The 19,978-nt window shown below is 45.3% G+C and overlaps 1 protein-coding gene across 1 annotated transcript; it reads left to right on the plus strand.

Moving 5' to 3' along the window:
* The first annotated feature begins 3,396 nt into the window (after positions 1 to 3,396).
* Positions 3,397 to 19,314, plus strand: LOC127586458 (transmembrane protein 229B-like). The gene is made up of 2 exons (XM_052044441.1): positions 3,397 to 3,533; positions 18,116 to 19,314. Exon 2 carries the CDS (start codon positions 18,119 to 18,121, stop codon positions 18,656 to 18,658), a length of 540 nt encoding a protein of 179 aa, XP_051900401.1. The 5' UTR covers positions 3,397 to 3,533; positions 18,116 to 18,118; the 3' UTR covers positions 18,659 to 19,314.
* The last annotated feature ends 664 nt before the right edge of the window (positions 19,315 to 19,978 follow it).

The following is a 19,978-nucleotide window of genomic DNA, read 5'->3' on the forward strand; positions in this document are numbered from 1 at the left end:
GCTGACCCCGCCCCCCAAGCGCTGACTCCGCCCCCCAGCGCTGACCCCGCCCCCCAGCGCTGACCCCGCCCCCCAGGCGCTAACAAATCATCCTCAGTCGAACTGTCCCAACACCACTGTTATCTATTCTTGGTCTCCACCCGTTCCTTGATTTTTCCAACACCACCTTCTCTACAATTTAAGCGAGCTTGTTTTCTATCAGTTCTGAAGAAAGGTTTAAAATAGACTTTTTTTTGTTCTAATTGTGTTCTTTCTTGTAAATATGGTTTAATTTATGTTTTTCCTTGTGAATGGTGCTCATACGATGCTCATGTGCCCATGATGCTGTTACAAGTAAGTTTTTCATTGCACTTGTGTACACATTGGTATTGGTATTGGTTTATTATTGTCACTTGTACTGAGCTACAGTCTTGTCTTGCTTACTGATCGTACAGGTCAATTCATTACACAGTGCAGTTACATTGGGTTAGTACAGAGTGCATTGAGGTAGAACGATTATAGTAAGGGTAATGAGTAGATCTGTAGAGAGCAGTCTGCAACGAGTCGCCATGCTCCGGCGCCATCTTGCTTCACATGTACTTGTGCATATGACAATAAACTCGACTTTGACTTTGATCTCCACAGATGCTGTCTGACCTGCCGAGTATTTCCAGTATTTTTCGTTTTCATTTCTGATTTCCAGCATCTCCAGTTTTTTTCATCTTTGATTGTGCATTGCTTGTGAAATTGTTTCCTCCTGTCCTCATTCTTATTTAGAGTTATAGACTCATACAGCATAGAAACAGGCCTTTTGGCCCATCGAGTCCATGCCAAATTTCAAGAACCCATTTTCATGAATCCCATTTTATTAACCCCATATTCCAACCAATTCCTTCTGGATTTTACCAATCATCCACACACTAGGAGCAATTTATAATGGCCAATTAATTTACCAACCCACACATTTTTGGGATGTAGGAGGAAGATGTAGCACTCAGGGGAAAACCAAGCAGTCACAGGGAAATTGTGAAAACTCCACACTGATAGTATACTCTCATTCATAAATCACAAAGGTGTTATTTTCTAACATCCCTTCCTGACCAAACGCAGCTTAAATTTATGATAAGGGTTTCAACATCTGACCAGTTAAGGTAGTGCTGAAGAGATGTGGAAAAAGAGTGATCTTAGCATCATATAACAATTGCAGAATATGACTGCTGTGAGTAATGATTGTAGAATGTAGAAAACTGAGAGCCGCATCAATGACAGTGGACTATAATGTTAGTGACATGAAACAATTATAGTGTGCAATGATTGGAGAGTATAATGACTTCCTCCACCTATTAACTTTTGCCCTTGACACAGCTCTGAAATAAAGTGTATGTGTCTGCTGTTGGGCATGCAAACAACATGATCTGTCCAATGTAGCTGACTAGGAGTGATTAAGGCTTCAATATTGGGCATGTTGACCTGAGAGGGGACACTGACGTAGGTTCACTTATCCTTCCAATGAATTTGGTGCATCTTGCAGAAACATTATTTGGTGATGACTGTTGAAGATAGTCCATGTCCCAGAAGCATATTGGAGGGCAGGGATCACTGCTGCCTAGTAGACCATGAGTTTTGTGGCAGGTCTGAAGTCTTAATCTTCAAAAACCCTTTTCCTCAATCTACCAAAGGCAGAAAAGTTCCAAGGATGTGCTCAAAGTATCCTTGAAAATATGCAACACCTCCATGAATTTCTGGGAATCTCTGATTCAACACCCTTCAAAGAGCTGCTGGCATTCATTAGAAGCACATATTGCTATTGGTTTATTATTGTCACTTGTACTGAGGTACAGTGAAAAACTTGTCTTGCATACCGATCGTACAGGTCAATTCATTACACAGTGCAGTTACATTGAGTTAGTATAGAGTGCATTGACGTAGTACAGGTAAAAACAATAACAGTACAGAGTAAAGTGTCACAGCTACAGAGAAAGTGCAGTGCAATAAGGTGCAAGGTCACAACAAGGTAGATCGTGAGGTCAGAGTCCATCTCATTGTATAAGGGAACCATTCAAAAGTCTTTTCACAGTGGGGTAGAAGCTGTCCTTGAGTCTGGTGGTACGTGCCCTCAGGCTCCTGTATCTTCTACCCGATGGAAGAGGAGAGAAGAGAGAATGACCCGGGTGAGTGGGGTCTTTGATTATGCTGGCTGCTTCACCAAGGCTGCGAGAGGTAAAGACAGAGTCCAAGGAGGGGAGGCTGGTGTCCGTGATGCGCTGGGCTGTGTCCACAACTCTCTGCAGTTTCTGGCGGTCCTGGGCAGAGCAGTTGCTGTACCAAGCCGTGATGCATCCAGATAGGATGCTTTCTATGGTGCATCGATAAAAGTTGGTGAGAGTCAAAGGGGACAAATTTCTTTAGCGTCCTGAGGAAGTAGATGTGCTATTGAGCTTTCTTGGCCGTGGCATCTACGTGATTTGACCAGGACAGGCTGTTAGTGATGTTCACTCCTTGAAACTTGAAGCTCTCAACCTTCTCGACCTAAGCACCGTTGATGTAGACAGGTGCACGTACATTGCCTCCTTTCCCAAAGTCAATGACCAGCTCTTTCGTTTTGTTGACATTGAGGGAAAGGTTGTTGTCATGACACCATTGAAGCACCATAGAAGCTCAGTGTAAGCAACATAAGGAGTGGACCACAACTACCCACCCCCTCCAGCCACCTCTTGTCCCATTACTGGGAGAATGTGCCGTTCCTACATTGGCCTCATTTGTTACTTCAGCGCCCACACAAACGGATTGGAAGTAAGTCATCCTCGATCCCGAGGTACTGTCTATGACTAGCTTCTGACTTCTTTTTTTAATCACCCACATAACTGATATCCCCCACACAAGTTAAGGGTTTACTGTATTGCTCGCTGCACGAATTTTCGCATAATGGAGAAACAAAAAATTCAGCAGATGCTGGAATCTGGAGCAATACACAAAAAGTGCTGGAGGAACTCAGCAGGTCAGGCAGTATCCATGAGGGTCTCGGACTCAATGGATTTCCCATTTCCCTCCATGGATGCTGCATGACCTGCTAAGTTCCTCCAGCACTTGTGTATTTTCCGCATAATGGTTCTATTGGAACCCAGCCCCTCGTTAACCGGGGGAGACCAGAATTTGGTCTATTCCTGTCTCCGGTCTGCATTCCCTTCCCTTCTGTGCAGGCCCAGCTCCAACATCCTTTGCTGCCTGCCCTCATTCCTGGGCTGGTGTTAACCTACCCTCCCTTGCACCGTGCCCAGCTCCCGCAGCCCAGATCCCCGTCAATCACACCTTGGTCCCGCCCGCGGGTACAGTGCGCCTGCGCACCTGCCCGCTGCCGCGGGTATGTGACGTCATCGCGCAATGTTTACGTTTCTTTCGCCGGAGAGGAGGGAGCGACGCCGGGCTGAGCTGGGTCGGCCGGCTGGCCGTGCTCGCCGCTCGCTACCGGTAAACCGGTGAGGGCGCGCTCCCGAACAGGGTGCCGGGCGGAGCCGTTGATGTCCCGGTCGGTTCCAAGCTGAAAGTCTCGTCAGGTACAGTTGATTGGCGCCGAAGGTAACCAATGGGAGCGGGATGTGCCGAGCAGGGTAGGTTGAGGTCAGCAAGTTAGATTGAAGGGGAACCCACCACCAACAGGTTAGGTTGAGGAACAGTTTCCACTAGCAGGGTAGGTTGAGGTGAACCCCCACCACCACCACCACCAGCAAGATAGTTGTTGGGCATGGAGGGAAACAGGTGGGGATGGTTGAAAGGGACAGGTGAGATTGAAAGCTGGCATAGAACTGATGGGCCAAATGGCCTCCTTTATGTCCTAAGAGAGAATATGACGGACAGCCCCGCCAGCAGATTATGGTTATGGAGCAGTTAGTAGAGCTGCAGGTTCACAGCTCCAGAGATCCTGGGTTCAGTCCTGCTGTCCGTGTACAGTTTGCACGTTCTCCCTGTGACCCTGTGGGTTTTCCCCAGGTGCTCTGGTTTCCACCTGCATCCCAAAGTTAGGCAGATTTGTTGGCTAACTGACCACTGTAAAAACAGGAAGAAATAAAGAGAGAGTGCAAAGAAACAGACACATATCAGGCACTTCAGGAAAGACAGGGAGAGACATCCTAGAACTAGAAAGTGGTGGAATGTATGTAAGCGAGAGAGAGAGGGAAGGATAAATGCACTCACAAACAGAGAAATGGAGAACATTCAGAAAGCAAATCATACACACAGGAGAGAAAAGCAAGAAATGATAATGAGAGTGAGGGAAAGAGACATGGAGAGATGGTGGGCTAGACATAGAATATAAAACAGAGGGAGAGAATCAGAGGGAGAGATAGAGTGAGACAAGGAGGAGAAGACAGACAATGAAAGAGATTTTAAAAAGTAAGAAGGGAAAATGTGAGAGAAACAAATCCAGGAAAGGGGGTGATAAAGACAGAAAGAGGAAATCACATTGAGAATGGGGTGGGTGGGTGTGGGTGAAGAATGAGAAAGAGAGATAGAGAAGGACAAAAACATGGAGAAAGAGGGAGAGAGACTTTGAGTGAGAAACAGCAGGGAGATGTGGAGTGAGGGAGATAGGAAGGGGCAGGAGCAGAAAAGGAGAGAAAGGCAGTGGAAAGGCAGAAATACAGATACAAAGGTTTAACTGAAGGAGAGAGTTTTGGGAGATAAAGTTATTGTGACCAGCAAGATACAGAGAGGAGTGGGTGAGAGGGAAAACAAACAGAGAAAGAGAGGGAACAAGAAATAAGTAAATGGGGATGAGAATGTGGAGACAGAGAGATATGTTAAGAGGGAATGGGGCACAGAATCAGGGAAACAGACAGAATAAAATAACGATTGAGAGACAAGCTATTGGGGAGTAGTACAATATAAAACAGAGAAGGAAGAGGGAGAAGAGAGCAAAGTCAAAGTCGAGTTTATTGTCATATGCACAAGTACATGTATGCACAAATGCAATGGAAAACTTGCAGCAGCATCACAGGCACATAGCATCAGATAAGCAACATTTGCAAGAAAACCATAAATTATACATGCACAATTTTTACAAGAAAAAAAACACATTTGGAACAAAAAGATAGTCCACTTTAGTGCAAAGTGATCAGAGTGGTCATGGTGTTGCTAAACTGTAGTGACTAGGGTTTTGCTAACTGTATTAATTAGGGTAGCACTAACTACTTCATGACTTGCAGGGACAGACTTGCAACTCCAGGTGTTGTAAACAGCTTTCTAGATTAGATAAACCTGAGAGGATAGGGATATTGTGGGGAAGGAAGTGAGGGCAGAGATGTGTGAAAGCGACAGACAACAATATTAAAAGTAGTGAATAAGAAAATGCAAGCTGCAAGTGTGGCAGAACTGAAATTAACATAAGCCAGAAAATTTGCTTGAGTATAGAGGGGAAGAAGAACAAGCCTGAAAAGAAGTATGTAATTTCAACAGCTGGCAGAATGAGGATTAGGTTAAGGATAAATGGTGACTATTGCTGGAAGGCAGAATTAGGGTGAAGCGTAATGGGTCATTAAAGGAGGGAGGGTAAAGTATAAAGGGTTATGGGGCAGAGAAAGTGTTAAGGATCCACATAGGAGACAAGCTGGTGTGAGTACACGGTGTGTGAGTACACGGTCTTACAGTGGTTGCTCGTGGAACTAATTTTCAGAGACATATAAGATTTTAAGATATCTTTATTGGTCACATGTACATCGAAAGACACAATGAAATGCATCTTTTGCATAGAGTGTTCTGGGGGCAGCCCACAAGTGTCGCCACGCTTCCGGCACCAACATAGCATGCCCACAACTTCCTAACCCATACGTCTTTGGAATATGGGTGGAAACCAGAGCACCTGGAGGAAACCCACACAGACACGGTGAGAATGTACAAACTCCTTACAGACAGCAGCCGGTATTGAACCCGGTTTGCTGGCGCTGTAATAGTGTTACACTAATCGCTACACAACTGTGCCTGCCCCTACACTAATGAGGGTTCTGTGGAATTTGGAAACTCCTGGCTTTTCTTCGAGATTCCCCAATATTGAAAATTTCCACAATGACCATGAATTGCATTTCTCCAGAGGTGCATCAATCGCACAAACATGTTGGCAGGTTGTGAGAAGCTTCTGGAAGTTCAGGAGCCTTTTAGAGAGAGAAGCAGCATTGACACCATTGGAGGAAGTAGCTGCAAAGAAGCCTAATTGAAGATTAGGTTGTGGTGTGGTTAAAGCCATGTGGGTTCCTATAACAACACTGTTTATCAGGAGGAAATAAGTCAAAAAAAGAAGTTGTTTAAAATGTGAAAGCTGAGCTGTGCGGTGGAGAATATATTCAATTCATGTGCATTTTGTCATTTAATGCATTCTGTCAAAGAGGCAAAAACAGCTAGCGATTCATCAAAGCCTCACAGTGTTAGAATTGGTATAAAACACTGAAATATTGTAAAGAGTAAGGATAGGAACAGTCTTCACGGGGGCAGAGATGATCTAGTTACATAGAAGTTTAAGGAGGCCATGTAACCTACCCTAACTAAGATCACAGCTGCTCTGATTATATTCGCTTCTGTTATGGAAGGAGGTTATTCAGCCCAGTGAGGTAATTCAGCCCAGGCAATCCCATTTCCCCACTAATTTTTCCCTGTAACCTATTCTACCCATATTCCCATCATCTCGCCCCAGATTCTGCCACTCACCTATACATTAGGGATAATTTACAGCGGCCAATTAAATACTCAACTGGCATGCCTTTGGGACGTGGGAGGAAACTGGAGCACCCAGAGAAAACTCATGTGGTCACAGGGAAGACTTGCAAACTCCACACAGACAGTGCCAGAAGTCAGAATTGAACATGGGTCTCTGGAGCTGTGAGGCTGCAACTCTACCCACTGCTCTATTGTGCAGCCCACGTCTTGATCTTCCTGCTGGATCCCCATAATCCTTGTATCTGCTTTAGTTCAAAAATCTTAAATATTTTCAGTGGCTCTTTGTCTCCACAGCTCTGTGGAGTAGAAAATTCCAAAAATTCACAGCCCTCAAGAAGTTCCTCCTCAAGTCCACTTTGTTCTGAAACTACAACCCTACTTCCATATTCCGCCATGAGGGGAAGCATCCTTTCAGCATTCACCCTGTAAATCCCTTCAGAACTCACATGTTTAACTGAGATCATCTGTCATTCTTCTAAACTCCAATAAATGTCCAGTCTACTCAGTCATTCTCTGGAAGACAACAATATTATGAAGACAAAAGAGACTGCAGATGCTAGAATCTAGAGCAAAAAAACAGAATGCTGGAAGAACTCAAGTGGGGCAAGCAGCAACTGTGGAGGCAAAAGGTGTTGATGTTTCGGGTTGAGGCCCTGCATCAGGACTGAGAGGGAACAGGAAAGCTTGTCAGGATGTAGGTGTACGTAGTGGGGTGGGATAGAGGCTGGTAGGTGATAGGTGGGATCAGATGGGGAGGGGATAATGGGCAGATGGAAACAGGTGGGGGAGGCAGTGGTAATTTGGGCAGCACTTATGGCAGAACCTGGTCTCCATCCCCTCCCTATCTGGCTCCATCTACCACCCTCTGTCCCACCTCCACCCCCCATCCTCTTCCCCACTGAGTTCCTTCTACCCATCCAGTTGCACCCACCAGCCTCAACTCTACCCCCTACATACTGGCAATCTTTCCTGTTCCCTCCAAGCTCTGATGCAGGGTCTCAACCCGAAACATCAACGTACACCTTTTACCTCAGTAGATGTTGCTTGACCTGCTGAGTTCTTCCAGCATTCGGTTTTGATTTTGGAAGACAACACTATCATCCCAAGAATCAACCTTGTCTGCATTGCCTCCAATGCAAGGATGTCCTTTGTTAAATAAGGAGAAAACGTCTGTATGGAATAGTATGGGTGTTGAGTCACCAACATCCTGCACGCTGAAGCAAGAGTTCTCATCTTTTGTACTCCTTCCCCCATGCAATAAAGCCAACATTCCATCTGAATTCCTAATCACTTGCTGATAGTCAGTGTTTTGTGCATGTGAACACACAGAGCCCTCTGTACAGCAGCATTCTGGAGCCTCTTTCCATTTAAACATTACACTGCTTTTGTATTTTTCTGACCAAAGTGGATAGCCTCACTTTTCCCCACATTATACTCTATCTGCCAACTTTTTGCTTATTTACCTCATGGTAGTGTAGCAGTTAGAGTAACGCTATTACAGCGCCAGCAACCTGGGTTCAATTCCGGCCACTGTCTGTAAGGAGTTTGTACGTTCTCACCGTGACTGCGTGGGTTTCCTCCAGGTGCTCCGGTTTCCTCCCACATTCCAAAGATGTACGGGTTAGGAAGTTGTGGGCATGCTATGTTGGCGCCGAAAGCATGGCGACACTTGCGGGCTGCCCCCAGAACACTCTACGCAAAAGATGTATTTCACTGTGTGTTTCGATGTACATGTGACTAATAAAGATATCTTGTCTTATCTCTTTATTCTTTGCACACTCTGTATCCTCCTTAGAACTTGTTTTCCCACTTATCTTTGTATCATCAGCAAATACAGCTGTAAAAACCTTGGTCCTATCATGTGTCATTAATATTGACTTGTGTGCTGTGCAAAATACTCCCAAGTTTATTTGAAGAATAAGTGAGCCATCGTCAGTGTCTCTCGCAGGCCAACAGCCCCAGTGTTGAGGCTGCAGTTACATTCAATCAGCTGGATTGGGCAGGTCACGTTGTCTGCACACCTGGCACCAGATCTGAGAAACAGACACCCTGTTCACAGGAAGAGATTGCCAGGTGGACAGAGAAGATTTAAGGATGTGCCATAAGTCTCTTTGGAAAAAATGCAACGTCCCCAATCCTGGGAATCTTTAGCCCATGACTAAGAGAAGGAGCATTCGGGATGGGATTGAGATTCCTGACTCCATGCATTGGGAGCTCACAGAAGCCCTATGTATGTGGTGGATGGAGTGCCCAAACTGCCCACCGAGCTGTTCCATCAGACCCCACACTGGCCTCATCAGCCACCTCAGAACCCACAAAATCAAAGTGGAAGTAAGTCATCCTCGGTCTTGAGGGACTGCCTTTGAAGAAGATACAGTTGAGAAGCCTGCCCTGATCCCCATGGCCTTCCCGTGGTTATAGCTTGCCAACTCGAAAATGGGCCATTCATCCTGACTCTGTTTCTGACAGCTAACCAATTATCCCTCCATGCTAAAATAATAAACCTAACACCATGAACATTTGATTAAGTACCTTTTATTGGCACTTTACCAAATGCCTTGGGGAGATCCGAGATATACTACATCTACTGTTCCCCTTTATCTACCGTACTATTTATATCCTCAATTAACTCAAAAAAATTGCCAAGCATGATTTCTCTTTGAGTATATCATATTGACTCTGCCTAATTGTATTATGGTTTCTAAATGTCCTGCTACTCCTACTTAATAATGGATTATGGTATTTTCCAATGACAGATGTTGGGTTAATTAGCTTAGAGTTTCCCAATGCAAACTAAATGAACTCAGTGGAGATGAAATTTAATAGGGAGAGTTGGGAAGTAATATATTTTTGTATTACAAATGAGGAGGGGTTTTTAAAAAGGGTTCAGGAACAGAAAGACTTTAGGGAGTACATACTCCAGTCTTTGAAGGTGGCAGAACAGGTTGTCAAGACTGCTAGAACAGCATATGAGATCCTTGCCCTTATTAGAGATCAGAGCACAAACGTAAGCAAGTTTTGGAGACCTTCATAGGGTTATAGATTCATACAGCACAAACAGACCTTTTGACCCAACACATCCATTTCTCAGGCATTGAGTTCCAGATTCCATCCACCCCTGAAACTCCCAAAAGGAAAATAATTAAGTCTTTCCAGTTTCTCCTCATAACCAAAACACTACATCCCAGGCCTCACCTTGGTGAATCTCCTCTACTCTTTTTCCAGTGGAATCACCATTCTATAGTGAAATGATCAGAACTTCATACAATATTCTAGGTGTGGCCTAACCAACCTTTTATAAAGTTGTACCATAACCTCCCTTGTCTTGTATTCTGTGCCCTGGCTAATGAAGGAAAGTATCAAGTATGCCCTTTTAATCACTTTATCTACCTGTGCTCCCACTTTAAGGGATCCTTGGACTTGTACATCAAGATCCCTCTGTTCCTTAATACTCCTTAGGGCCTTAGAGATCATTGTGCGTACCCTACCATTAATAGTACTACAAAAATGCATCACCTCAAACTTATCAAGATTAAATTCCATCTGCCATTGCTCAGCCCGTCTTACTAATTCATTAATATTATCCTACAGCCGAAGACTACCCTCTTCACTGTCAATAACACAAACAATTTTTGTGTCATCTGCAAACTTACTAATCATGCTTCCTATATTCATATCCAAATATCCATTTCCAAAAACAAAAGAGCTGGTCATTGACTTCAGGAAAGGGGGCGGTGTACATGCACCTGTCTACATCAATGGCGCTGAGGTTGAGAAGGTTGAGAGCTTCAAGTTCCTAGGTGTGAACATCACCATTAGCCTGTCCTGGTCCAACCAAGAAAGCTCACCAGTGCCTCTACTGAGGGGGCTAAAGAAATTTGGTATGTCCCCTGTGACATTCACCAATTTTTATCGATGCACCATAAAAAGCATCCTATTTGGATGCATCATGGCTTGGTATGGCAACTGCTCTGCCCAGGACTGCAAGGAGCTGCAGAGAGTTGTGGACACAGCCTAGCACATCACGGACACCAGCCTCCTCTCCATGGACTCTGTCTATACCTCTTGTTGCCTTGGTGAAGTAGCCAACATAACCAAAGACCACACCCACCTGGGTCATTCTCTCTTCTCCCCTCTCCCATTAGGCAGAAAATACAGGAGCTTGAGGGCACATACCATCAGGCTCAAGGACAGCTTCTATCTCACGGTGATAAGACTATTGAACGGTTCCCTTATACGATGAGATGGACTCTTGACCTCACAATCTACTGTACCTTGTTTGACCTTGCACCTTATTGTCTACCTGCAATGCACTTCCCTGTAGCTGTGACACTTTAATCTGTATTCTGTTATTGTTTTTACCCTGTACTACCTCAATGCACTCTGTACTAACTCAATGTATCTGCACTGTGTAATGAATTGATCTGTACGAATGGTATGCAAGACAAGTTTTTCACTGTATCTCGGTACAAGTGACAGTAATAAACCAATACCAAATTGTTAACGCATATTGTAAATAATAAAGGTTCCAGCACTTATCCCTATGTTTCACAGGGTTCCAGTCACAGTAAAACTCTTCACCATTACTGCGTGCCTCCTATTACCAAGCTAACTTTGAATGCAACTTGCCAGCTTGTCCTGGATCCCATGAGCTCGAACCTTTTGGGCCTGTTCAATGTCAACAATACGCAGATTTGTGATCTCCTACATTGCCTGGCAAAGCCATCTATGAACTCGGTGACAGATGGCACCAGCTGAAGGCTGAGGTCCCACCACACATCCGAGGCATGAGAGACAACCAATCAGTGCAGATGGCACATGGAATTCAGGGGTTTGCAGATCAGCATAACTCCTGTAACTTCTTTTAAACTACTAAGACAGCCTCGTTCTATCAGACAAAATCTCTTCCAATCACAGGACATCTGCCTTTACCTCAGACAAGACAGATTCAGCATTGGAAGAAGCATTTCAAACTCTTCCTTGACTCTTGAGTCCATGCATCAGAGGAGCCCCTTCAAGCTACCCCACAATGCCCCATGGAGGATTTCCTTGACTATACACCAAAGCTGAAGTGGGCTGTCCAACTGATGAAAACCAACAAAGAGTGCAGGCTGGAGGGTATCCCTGAAGAGGTCTGTCATCGGAGGGCTGAAGTGGCCAATGCAACAGATACAAACCAACAAAGCCTACAGGCTGGATAGTAATCGTATAGAGGTTTATCATGCTAGCAGCTTCTTACAGCTTCACTGGTTCATCCTCCAGCTCTGGAAAAAAGAGGATATTCCTAGTGATTGGAAGAATGCAATCATTGTGGCAGTATGCAAAAAAGGGGAAAATCCAACTGTGGGAACATAGGGGGATTTCCATTGCGGGTAAGATCCTGGTTGCGTCCCATCGCTGAAAAGATCCTCTCCAAAATATAAGATATCTTTATTAGTCACATGTACATCGAAACACACAGTGAAATGCATCTTGGCTCCTGTTCATCTCGACACTGCGGACATGATTCTTGTGGCCGGGGAGATCCAAGAAAGATACCAGGAACAAAATGAAAAACGGTTCCTTGCCTTCATTGACCTGACCAAGGCATTCAATTCCTTAAATCATGAGGCTCTGCAGGTTGTCCTCCAACGCCATGGTTGTCACCATGCTGAGACTTCTGCACGATGATATGGCCACCACTGTCCAGAGTGGAAAGTCTGATATTGACACCTCCCACATGCAGACCAGGATTAAACAAAGTTATATGACCTTGTTTACCATCTACCTCATCTGGCACGATCTACAACCCAGCATGAGTAATTGGTATTGATGGGACAGGAAACCTTTCTATCTTCATCACTTTCAGGCTTAAGGTTGCTTCCAGATGTTGCTGAGACTGCAGCTGAAGTACTGGGTAGAGCTTTGGTTTTTGTATTTAGGGAAGGATACACTTGCACTGGTGACAGTGTAGCAAAGGCTGACCAGGTTGATTCCCGGGCTGAACAGATGACATATGAAACAAGGTTGAGTAGGTTGGGTCTACACGTTGCAGTTTAGAAAAATGAGAGTTTATCTTATTGAAACACCTAAGATTCTGAGGGGATTTGACAGCGTGGATGCTAAGAGGAAGTTCTCCTGCAGGGCTGGGGGGTGGGGTGGAATCTAAAGGGAGGGGATATAGTTTCAGAATAAGGGCTCACCTGTTTAAAATTGAGAGGTGGAGGAACTTCTCTTAGACTTTGACTCTTTGAAATCCTCTACCCAGAGGGCTATGGAAGCAGAGTCATCGAATGTCCCAGGCAGACGTTGACAGATATTTGAACCACGAGGGAGTCACGAGTTTTGGGGAAAGAGTGGGGAAGTAAAGATTGGATCAGCCATATTCTTATTGAATGGGGAACAGGCTTGTTGGCCCAATTGGCCTCTCTCTGATCCTGCTTCTTATTTTCTCAAACCAAACTCATCATTTAGGACATCCATAATGCTCAGTTTGCGGACGATTGTTGTGTGAAGACTCAGTCAGTGCAGGACCTGCAAGTGATGCTATGTGTCTTCAATGTTTGTCATGAGAACATTCCTAAGACAAAGTTCCTTCACTAACCTCTTCCAGGTCAGGTGGACATGCCTTGTGCTATCCACATGGATCTTGAACGTGTGGCTACTATCAATGAAAAAGTCCAGCGTCATGTCAATTACGCCAGTGCTGCTTTCTTCGAGCAACCTGGTTTATAGGGCTGTCTCGCTGACTAGCATCCCCCCCTGCTGTAACATCCACCTTTAAGACCCTTCCACCAGCAATGCTTGCATCAAATCCTGGGGATCAAATGGTTAGACCACTGGACCGATGCAAGTACCTTCCATGACACTGCATCCACCACTTTTCTGTTAAGGAATAAACTCCAGTGTATAGGCCATGCTGCCCAAGAACTATCTCCCTCATCAAGTTCTCCTCTGCCAGCTCTTCATTTCCTGAAGCTCAAAAGGAAGGCAAAAGAAACAGAACAAAGGTTATCCTCCAGCATGGAGGCATTGAGACCAATGACTGGGAAGAGCAAACTGCTAACTGCTTGTCATGATGCCATCTGGTCCCTCAAGGTTCATTTCCTTTCAAGGACCCAACGGCCTGACGCTGAGGTGGAATGGTGGCAGCGGAGGAAGGAGAGTAGGACCGACCTAGGGCTGCAAACCCTATTCCTCCAAGTAAGCAACCACTTTCCCCCCTTGCCAAAGAATGTCTGTCTCCAGAATCAGCCTCCTCAGACATTCGAAGATTCACCAACCCTGATAGACGTCATTCCTTGCTCCCAAGTGACCACTACCATTGCTGACTCCCTGGAACAGGCCACACATCCCACAGCAAGTGAGTTCTCCCCATTGTCCTAGCCATTGTGTATTCTTCATTCAACTCAAATAGACTTGCCTGGAAATTCAATTGTATAATCCTTTTTTTTCCATTCACTTTGTGCAATTGAAAATGATTTTTAAACCGTAGAGGGAGAGAAATGCAAACAATGACCATTGTTTGCATTACTCTGGAGAATCAGCTGAGAACCCTGTGCATCAGAGGTGCACAGGAGGAGGTCATTTTCTGCACTGTGCATCTTCTGAAACTATACAGGGGAATTTAGACCACTTTGTTTAGGACTGGGACTTGCATCAAGCATATCCCTTCCTTAACTTCCATCTCATGGTCTTGCACTGCAGTAGGCAAAAATTGTTCCACCCCCTACCTCCATATTCTCCACCCCAACCACTCATTTCCCATGAGTTTTCCAGACACTGTTCTCTAATCTACTGCTTTCCCTCTGAAGAGCTTCTGATGTCTCCTACTCACACACCACTTCACCCCCAGATCATCTGTCAGTCCTCCAACCGTACGAGCAACTTGGTTCTTTCTGATCCCTCTATGAACTCCCCTCCTAATCATCAGTGCTGAGTTCCAATGTAGTCCCCATACCATGACCGCCCGTAATGGACATCTTCCCCCACAAACAACAGTGACAGACTTCGATAATCCCTCCAACAACCAGTGCCAGTCCCTGATACCCCAATTTATAGAATGGTCTACTCATGCCCAGTTAAACTGGAAGGCCAGAAGTTGTCAGGTTTATGATGATCTCCCACAATCCATGCTATAAAATCTAATTGAGGGATTTGGAGTTGAGTGGGGTGATTATTTGTTATAGTTCCTCAGCAGGTTGGGCAGCATCTGTGGAGAGAGAAGCAGAGTTAACATTAAGGTCAACAAATTTTCATCAGTTCTGATGAAAGGTCATTGGCGAACTGTTAACTGTTTCTCTCTCCACAGAGTTCCATTATTTGCTGTTTTTGCTTTTCATTATATTCCTCACAGGACTGAATTTTTAATATGATAAGCCTCAATTCCTGTCAAAAAACTTCTCTGGCCCTGAAAACATTTATGTGTGTAGTTTTATTCATTTTGAATTTCAATGGTGTGAAGAACCTTTAATAAAAAGATAAAGCTTTTGTTTGGAGACACCTCCTCCACCCACTCCTTCTGCCCATCACCCACACGCTTCTTCCACAGGTTCCCCTCCCCACTCTGATCCCATCTGCCCACCTGATTTCCCTCGTCTGATTCCACGCTCCACCTTCCTCTCCGATCAGATTCCATCACCTGCAGCCATTTGGCGCCCCCACCTATCACCTCCCAGCACCTGTCGCCATTGTTACTCTTCCCTCTTCCACCTGCCTATCACCACTCCTCACCTTGATCCACCTATCACTTGCTAGCTCTTGCTCCACCCCTTTGCCTCACCTCTGTATACTGGCTACCTGCCCTCTATCTTTCAGTCCAGATGAAGGTTCTCCATCTGAAGCATCGACTGTCCATTTCCCTTCACAGATACCGCCTGACTCGCTTTCCTCCAGCATCTTGAATCTTGCAAAAGCTTTTGTTTACTTTTTCTGACCCTCTTTTATCTGTCTCTTGCATTTCTCATTCTTACTCTCTTCTCCCTGGATCAGCTCTGTGCATCTCAGTCAGGATTCTTCAGTTGGTTTGAAGACTTGTTGTTTCTTTACCTGTTCATTTTTACCATAGATCCTCTGTAGAAGATGCAAAATAGGTGCCTGTGCTCAAAAGCCATGGAAATGCTGTGGACAACCAATAGCAAGATGATGGTTCCTTCGCTACAGACCATAAAATCTGGGTCATGATTTTCCAGATCTATTTTCTATTTTGCGTTTTGGTCCTCTGATTTTTGGGGTTAGGATGTGGGCTACACTAATGGGTATGAGTCTTCTGGTGTTGGATAATGAAGTTTTAGACCCTCTGTTGTCAGATGAAGGGGTTTGGGAATGTCAGGTGCTGGAGGTTGGGATGTAGGCCCATCTGTTACTGGGAATGTGGCATGAGCCTCTTTGGTATTGAGTGATGGAGGTTGGGCCCTTATTCTGGTATTGGGTGACAGGGTGTGGGTCTCCTGGTGTTGGGCAGTGGGGTGTGGGTCTCCTGGTGTTGGGCAGTGGGATGTGGGTCTCCAGGTGTTGGGTGACAGGGTGTGGGTCTCCTGGTGTTGGGCAATGGGATGTGGGTCTCCTGGTGTTGGATGACAGGGTCTGGGTCATTCAGCACAGAAGCAGACCCTTTGGCCCACTATATCTATGCTGACCAACAAGAACCCATCTATACTAATTCCATTTACCGATCCTTCTATGCCTTGGTGCTTCAAGTGCCCGTTCAAATGCTTTGTAAATATTCTGAGAGTCTCTGTCTCCACCACCTCTTCAGGCAGAGAAATCCTAATTGCAGTCACCATTTGGGTGAAAATATTTTCCCTGTAACTCTCTTACTCCCCACCTTAAACCTTTTCACTCAGGTGTTAGACGTCTCTGTTTTGCACTGTCCGTCCAATTTATATCCCTCATAATTTTGTACATCTCTACAGGATTTCTCACGACCGACTCCCAGCCCTCTCCACCCCAAGGATAACAAACCACTCCTCAAAACTGAAATGTTCCAGTCCAGGCAACATCCTGGTGAATCATCTCTGCACTCTCTCCAGTGCAATCCTGCCTTTCCTATAGTGTGGTGACTAGAACTGCATACTCCAGCTGTGGCTTAACTAAACTTTTATGAAGTTGTACCATGACCTCCATGCTCTGATATTCTATATCCCAGCTAATGAAGGCAAGCATCCCATACACCTTCTCCACCATTTTATTTACCTGTGCAGCCATCTTCAGTGATCTGTAGATGTACACCAAGTTCCCTCTGTTCCTCAATACTCTCTCGGGCCTACCATTCATCATGTATGTCCTATACTTATTAGACCTCTCAAAATACACCATGTCACACATATCAAGATTAAATTTTATCTGCCAGTGCTCTACCCAACTTACCAGCTGATCAGTCTTTCTGTAAACTATCTTCCTCACTATCAGTATTAATTTTCATGTTATTTGCAAACCTACTTATTGTACCTCCAACATTCATATGCATATTGTTATATATTAAAAGGTGTAGACCCCTCTGCTTTTGGAGATTGGGGTTTAAGTCTCTCTGCTGCTGTAAATCAGGTGTTGGGTGATAGTGTGTAGGTCCCTTGGAGTTGGCTAAGGCTCTGTTGTTGGCTTCTCCAGTGTTGAGTGATGGGATGTGGGCCAGTCTGGTGTTGAGCGATGTATGTTGGCATTTGGTTTGAGATTTGGGCACCTCTGATGTAAGGTGATGGGGAAAGTATCTTTATGGTGTTGGTTGATGGGATGTGGTCCTCTCCGAGTTTGGAGAGGGTGGTGGGATGGACTAGATGAGACTTGCTGTGGGTTTGGGGGCAGATTCATAGTTATAAAGCATAGAAACACGTCCTTTGACCCAACATGTCCATGCTGACCAAGATGTCAGACTACACTCATCCCATTTGTATGCATTTGGCACGTTATCCCTCTAAACCTTTTCTCTCCATGTACCTGTCCAAATAACTTTTAAACGTTGTAATTATACCACCTCCTCTGGCAGCTCATTCCATGTACCTGCTATTCTCTATGTGAAAAACTTGTCTATGTTAGATGGGGCTCCACTGGATTTTGTAGTTGGGTAGGAGGTCCACTAGCTTTGGGGTTGGGGGTAGTTCTCTCTGGGTTTGGGTGGGTAAGGGGTCCCTATGGCTTTGGGAGAATGGGTAGGGACCCCTTTTAGTTTTTGCCTGGGCGGGAGACCCTCTGAGCTTGGGAGTTATGTGTTAATCGCTCTGGATTTGGAAGATTAGGTGTGAGCACCACCACCCCACTAGATTTAGGGCATTAGTGTGGGCCCCTCTGGATTTGGGGGTTGGGTATGGGCTGCTGCATGTTTGAGGTTTGGTTGTATGACTGTCTGGATTTTGGGTATTGGGTGAGGGCTTTTTGGGTTTGGGTTGTTGGGTGAGAGACCCTGTGGGTGAGACTTCAGGAACACTTTTGGAAATAGCTCTGATCTCTGTTTGTTCAGGTTATGCAACATAAAGAGGGCAGGAGGATGGTGGGAGCACTGGAACCCCTTGGTGCTCTCTCCCGCTGGTACCTATATGCCATCCATGGTTACTTCTGTGAGGTGATGTTTACAGCTGCTTGGGAGTTTGTCATCAATTTCAACTGGAAGTTCCCAGGAGTTACCAGTGTATGGGCTCTGTTTATCTATGGCACATCCATCATGGTGGTGGAGCGAATGTACCTGTCCCTCAAGGACCGATGCCCAGGTTTTGTGAGATGCCTCATCTACACCCTCTGGACCTACATCTGGGAATTCTCAACGGGATATATCCTGCGTCAGTTCAATGCCTGCCCTTGGGATTACTCCCAGTTTGACTATGACTTCATGGGGTTAGTTACACTGGAGTATGCAATCCCCTGGTTCTGTGCTTCCTTCATTGTGGAAAAGTTGGTGATCAGGAATACCCTGCGTTTGAGGTTTGATGAAAACGGGGAGCCGCGATCTCCTGCCATTGCCCCAGCCACACTGTGGGACCACTTGAGGCTCAGGAAAGAAGAGTAGAGACTGCTCTGTGCTCCATTCAATGCTTTACAGAACTGGCAGAGAGCAAACTGTGACATTGAACAAGACCTTTTATTTTTGTACCATCTCCTTGTCAGAAATAGCTTTTTCACGAGTTCAGACTACAATGCTCTGCGATTTGGGTGATTATCTCTGTGTGGTGTCCACACCTCCAGTGCATGCACTGATAATTGACGAGTATTTTATGATCACACACCATGGCTCAAGCCAGGAGACCAACAGATAACCTTTTATTTATACTAACTTATTTCATTTCCCGAAATCTCCCATACCCCACCAACCAGTCACTGCTTCAGAAAGTTACTTTGCTTTTACCTGACTGGTTAGTCTTACAAGAGGGTTATGGAAATGACTGCAAACGTGCAAAGGTCACACATACTATTTTGTTTCTTTGCATAATGCCCCCAGATTGTTCCAGAGTGGTGTTGGGGGATGCATATAATTTAATATTTGGGTTGGAGCTCCCTCTGCAAACAACATAAGATGCAATTACAAATGGGACATTGTGTGTGTTTGGAAGTTGGACTTTTGAAGGAAAAACGTGTGCTCAATTGTAGTTCAAGGGTTACTCTCAATTCCACATCCTGACTAAACATTCCTGCATTTGTTACAATAAAGCCCATTGCTATTGCTGACACGCTGTTTCCAGGATTCACTCTTGATCTCCTGAAACCACCAGATCTTAATCTGATGTGTGGTTCACAGATGTTGATGTACCAGGGTACAGATCCCATGCACACTGACTCTCACTCCCAAACAGGTTCCACAGGCACTTGGGTATTGCATCCCATAGACACATATTGTGGCAGGGGTACAGATCCCATAGACCCAGGCTCACACTGGGGTATGGGTTCCACAGGTACTGACTGTCACTGGGGTAATGCAACCTATAGACACTGGCTCTCGCTGGGGTTGAGGTCCTACAGACACTGGCTATTACTGAGGCATAGGTTCCACAGGTACTGACTCTCACTGGGGTATTGCATCCTATAGACACGGACTCTCGCTGGGGTACAGGTTCCACAGATACTGACTGTCACGAGGGTAATGTATTCAACAAACATTTACTCTCACTGGAGTACGGGTTCCACAGACACTGACTCACTGGCATACAGGTCCCTCAGATGCCGATTGAGGAGATGAGGCCAGAACAGCTATGATCGTATTGAATGGTTGGGCAGGTTTGAGGGGTCAAGTGGCCTCCTCCTGCTCCTAATATATTCTTAATTGGGGTACAGGTTCCACAGTCACTGAATCTCACTGGGGTACGTGTTTGACAGTTCACACTGGGGTGCGGGT

The sequence above is a fragment of the Pristis pectinata genome, chromosome 35, assembly GCF_009764475.1.
Source record: "Pristis pectinata isolate sPriPec2 chromosome 35, sPriPec2.1.pri, whole genome shotgun sequence".
NCBI lineage: Eukaryota > Metazoa > Chordata > Chondrichthyes > Rhinopristiformes > Pristidae > Pristis > Pristis pectinata.

Excerpts from the sequence above, each read along its gene's own strand:
- LOC127586458 (XM_052044441.1), top strand. The coding sequence starts at position 18,119 with ATGCAACATAAAGAGGGCAGGAGGATGGTGGGAGCACTGGAACCCCTT.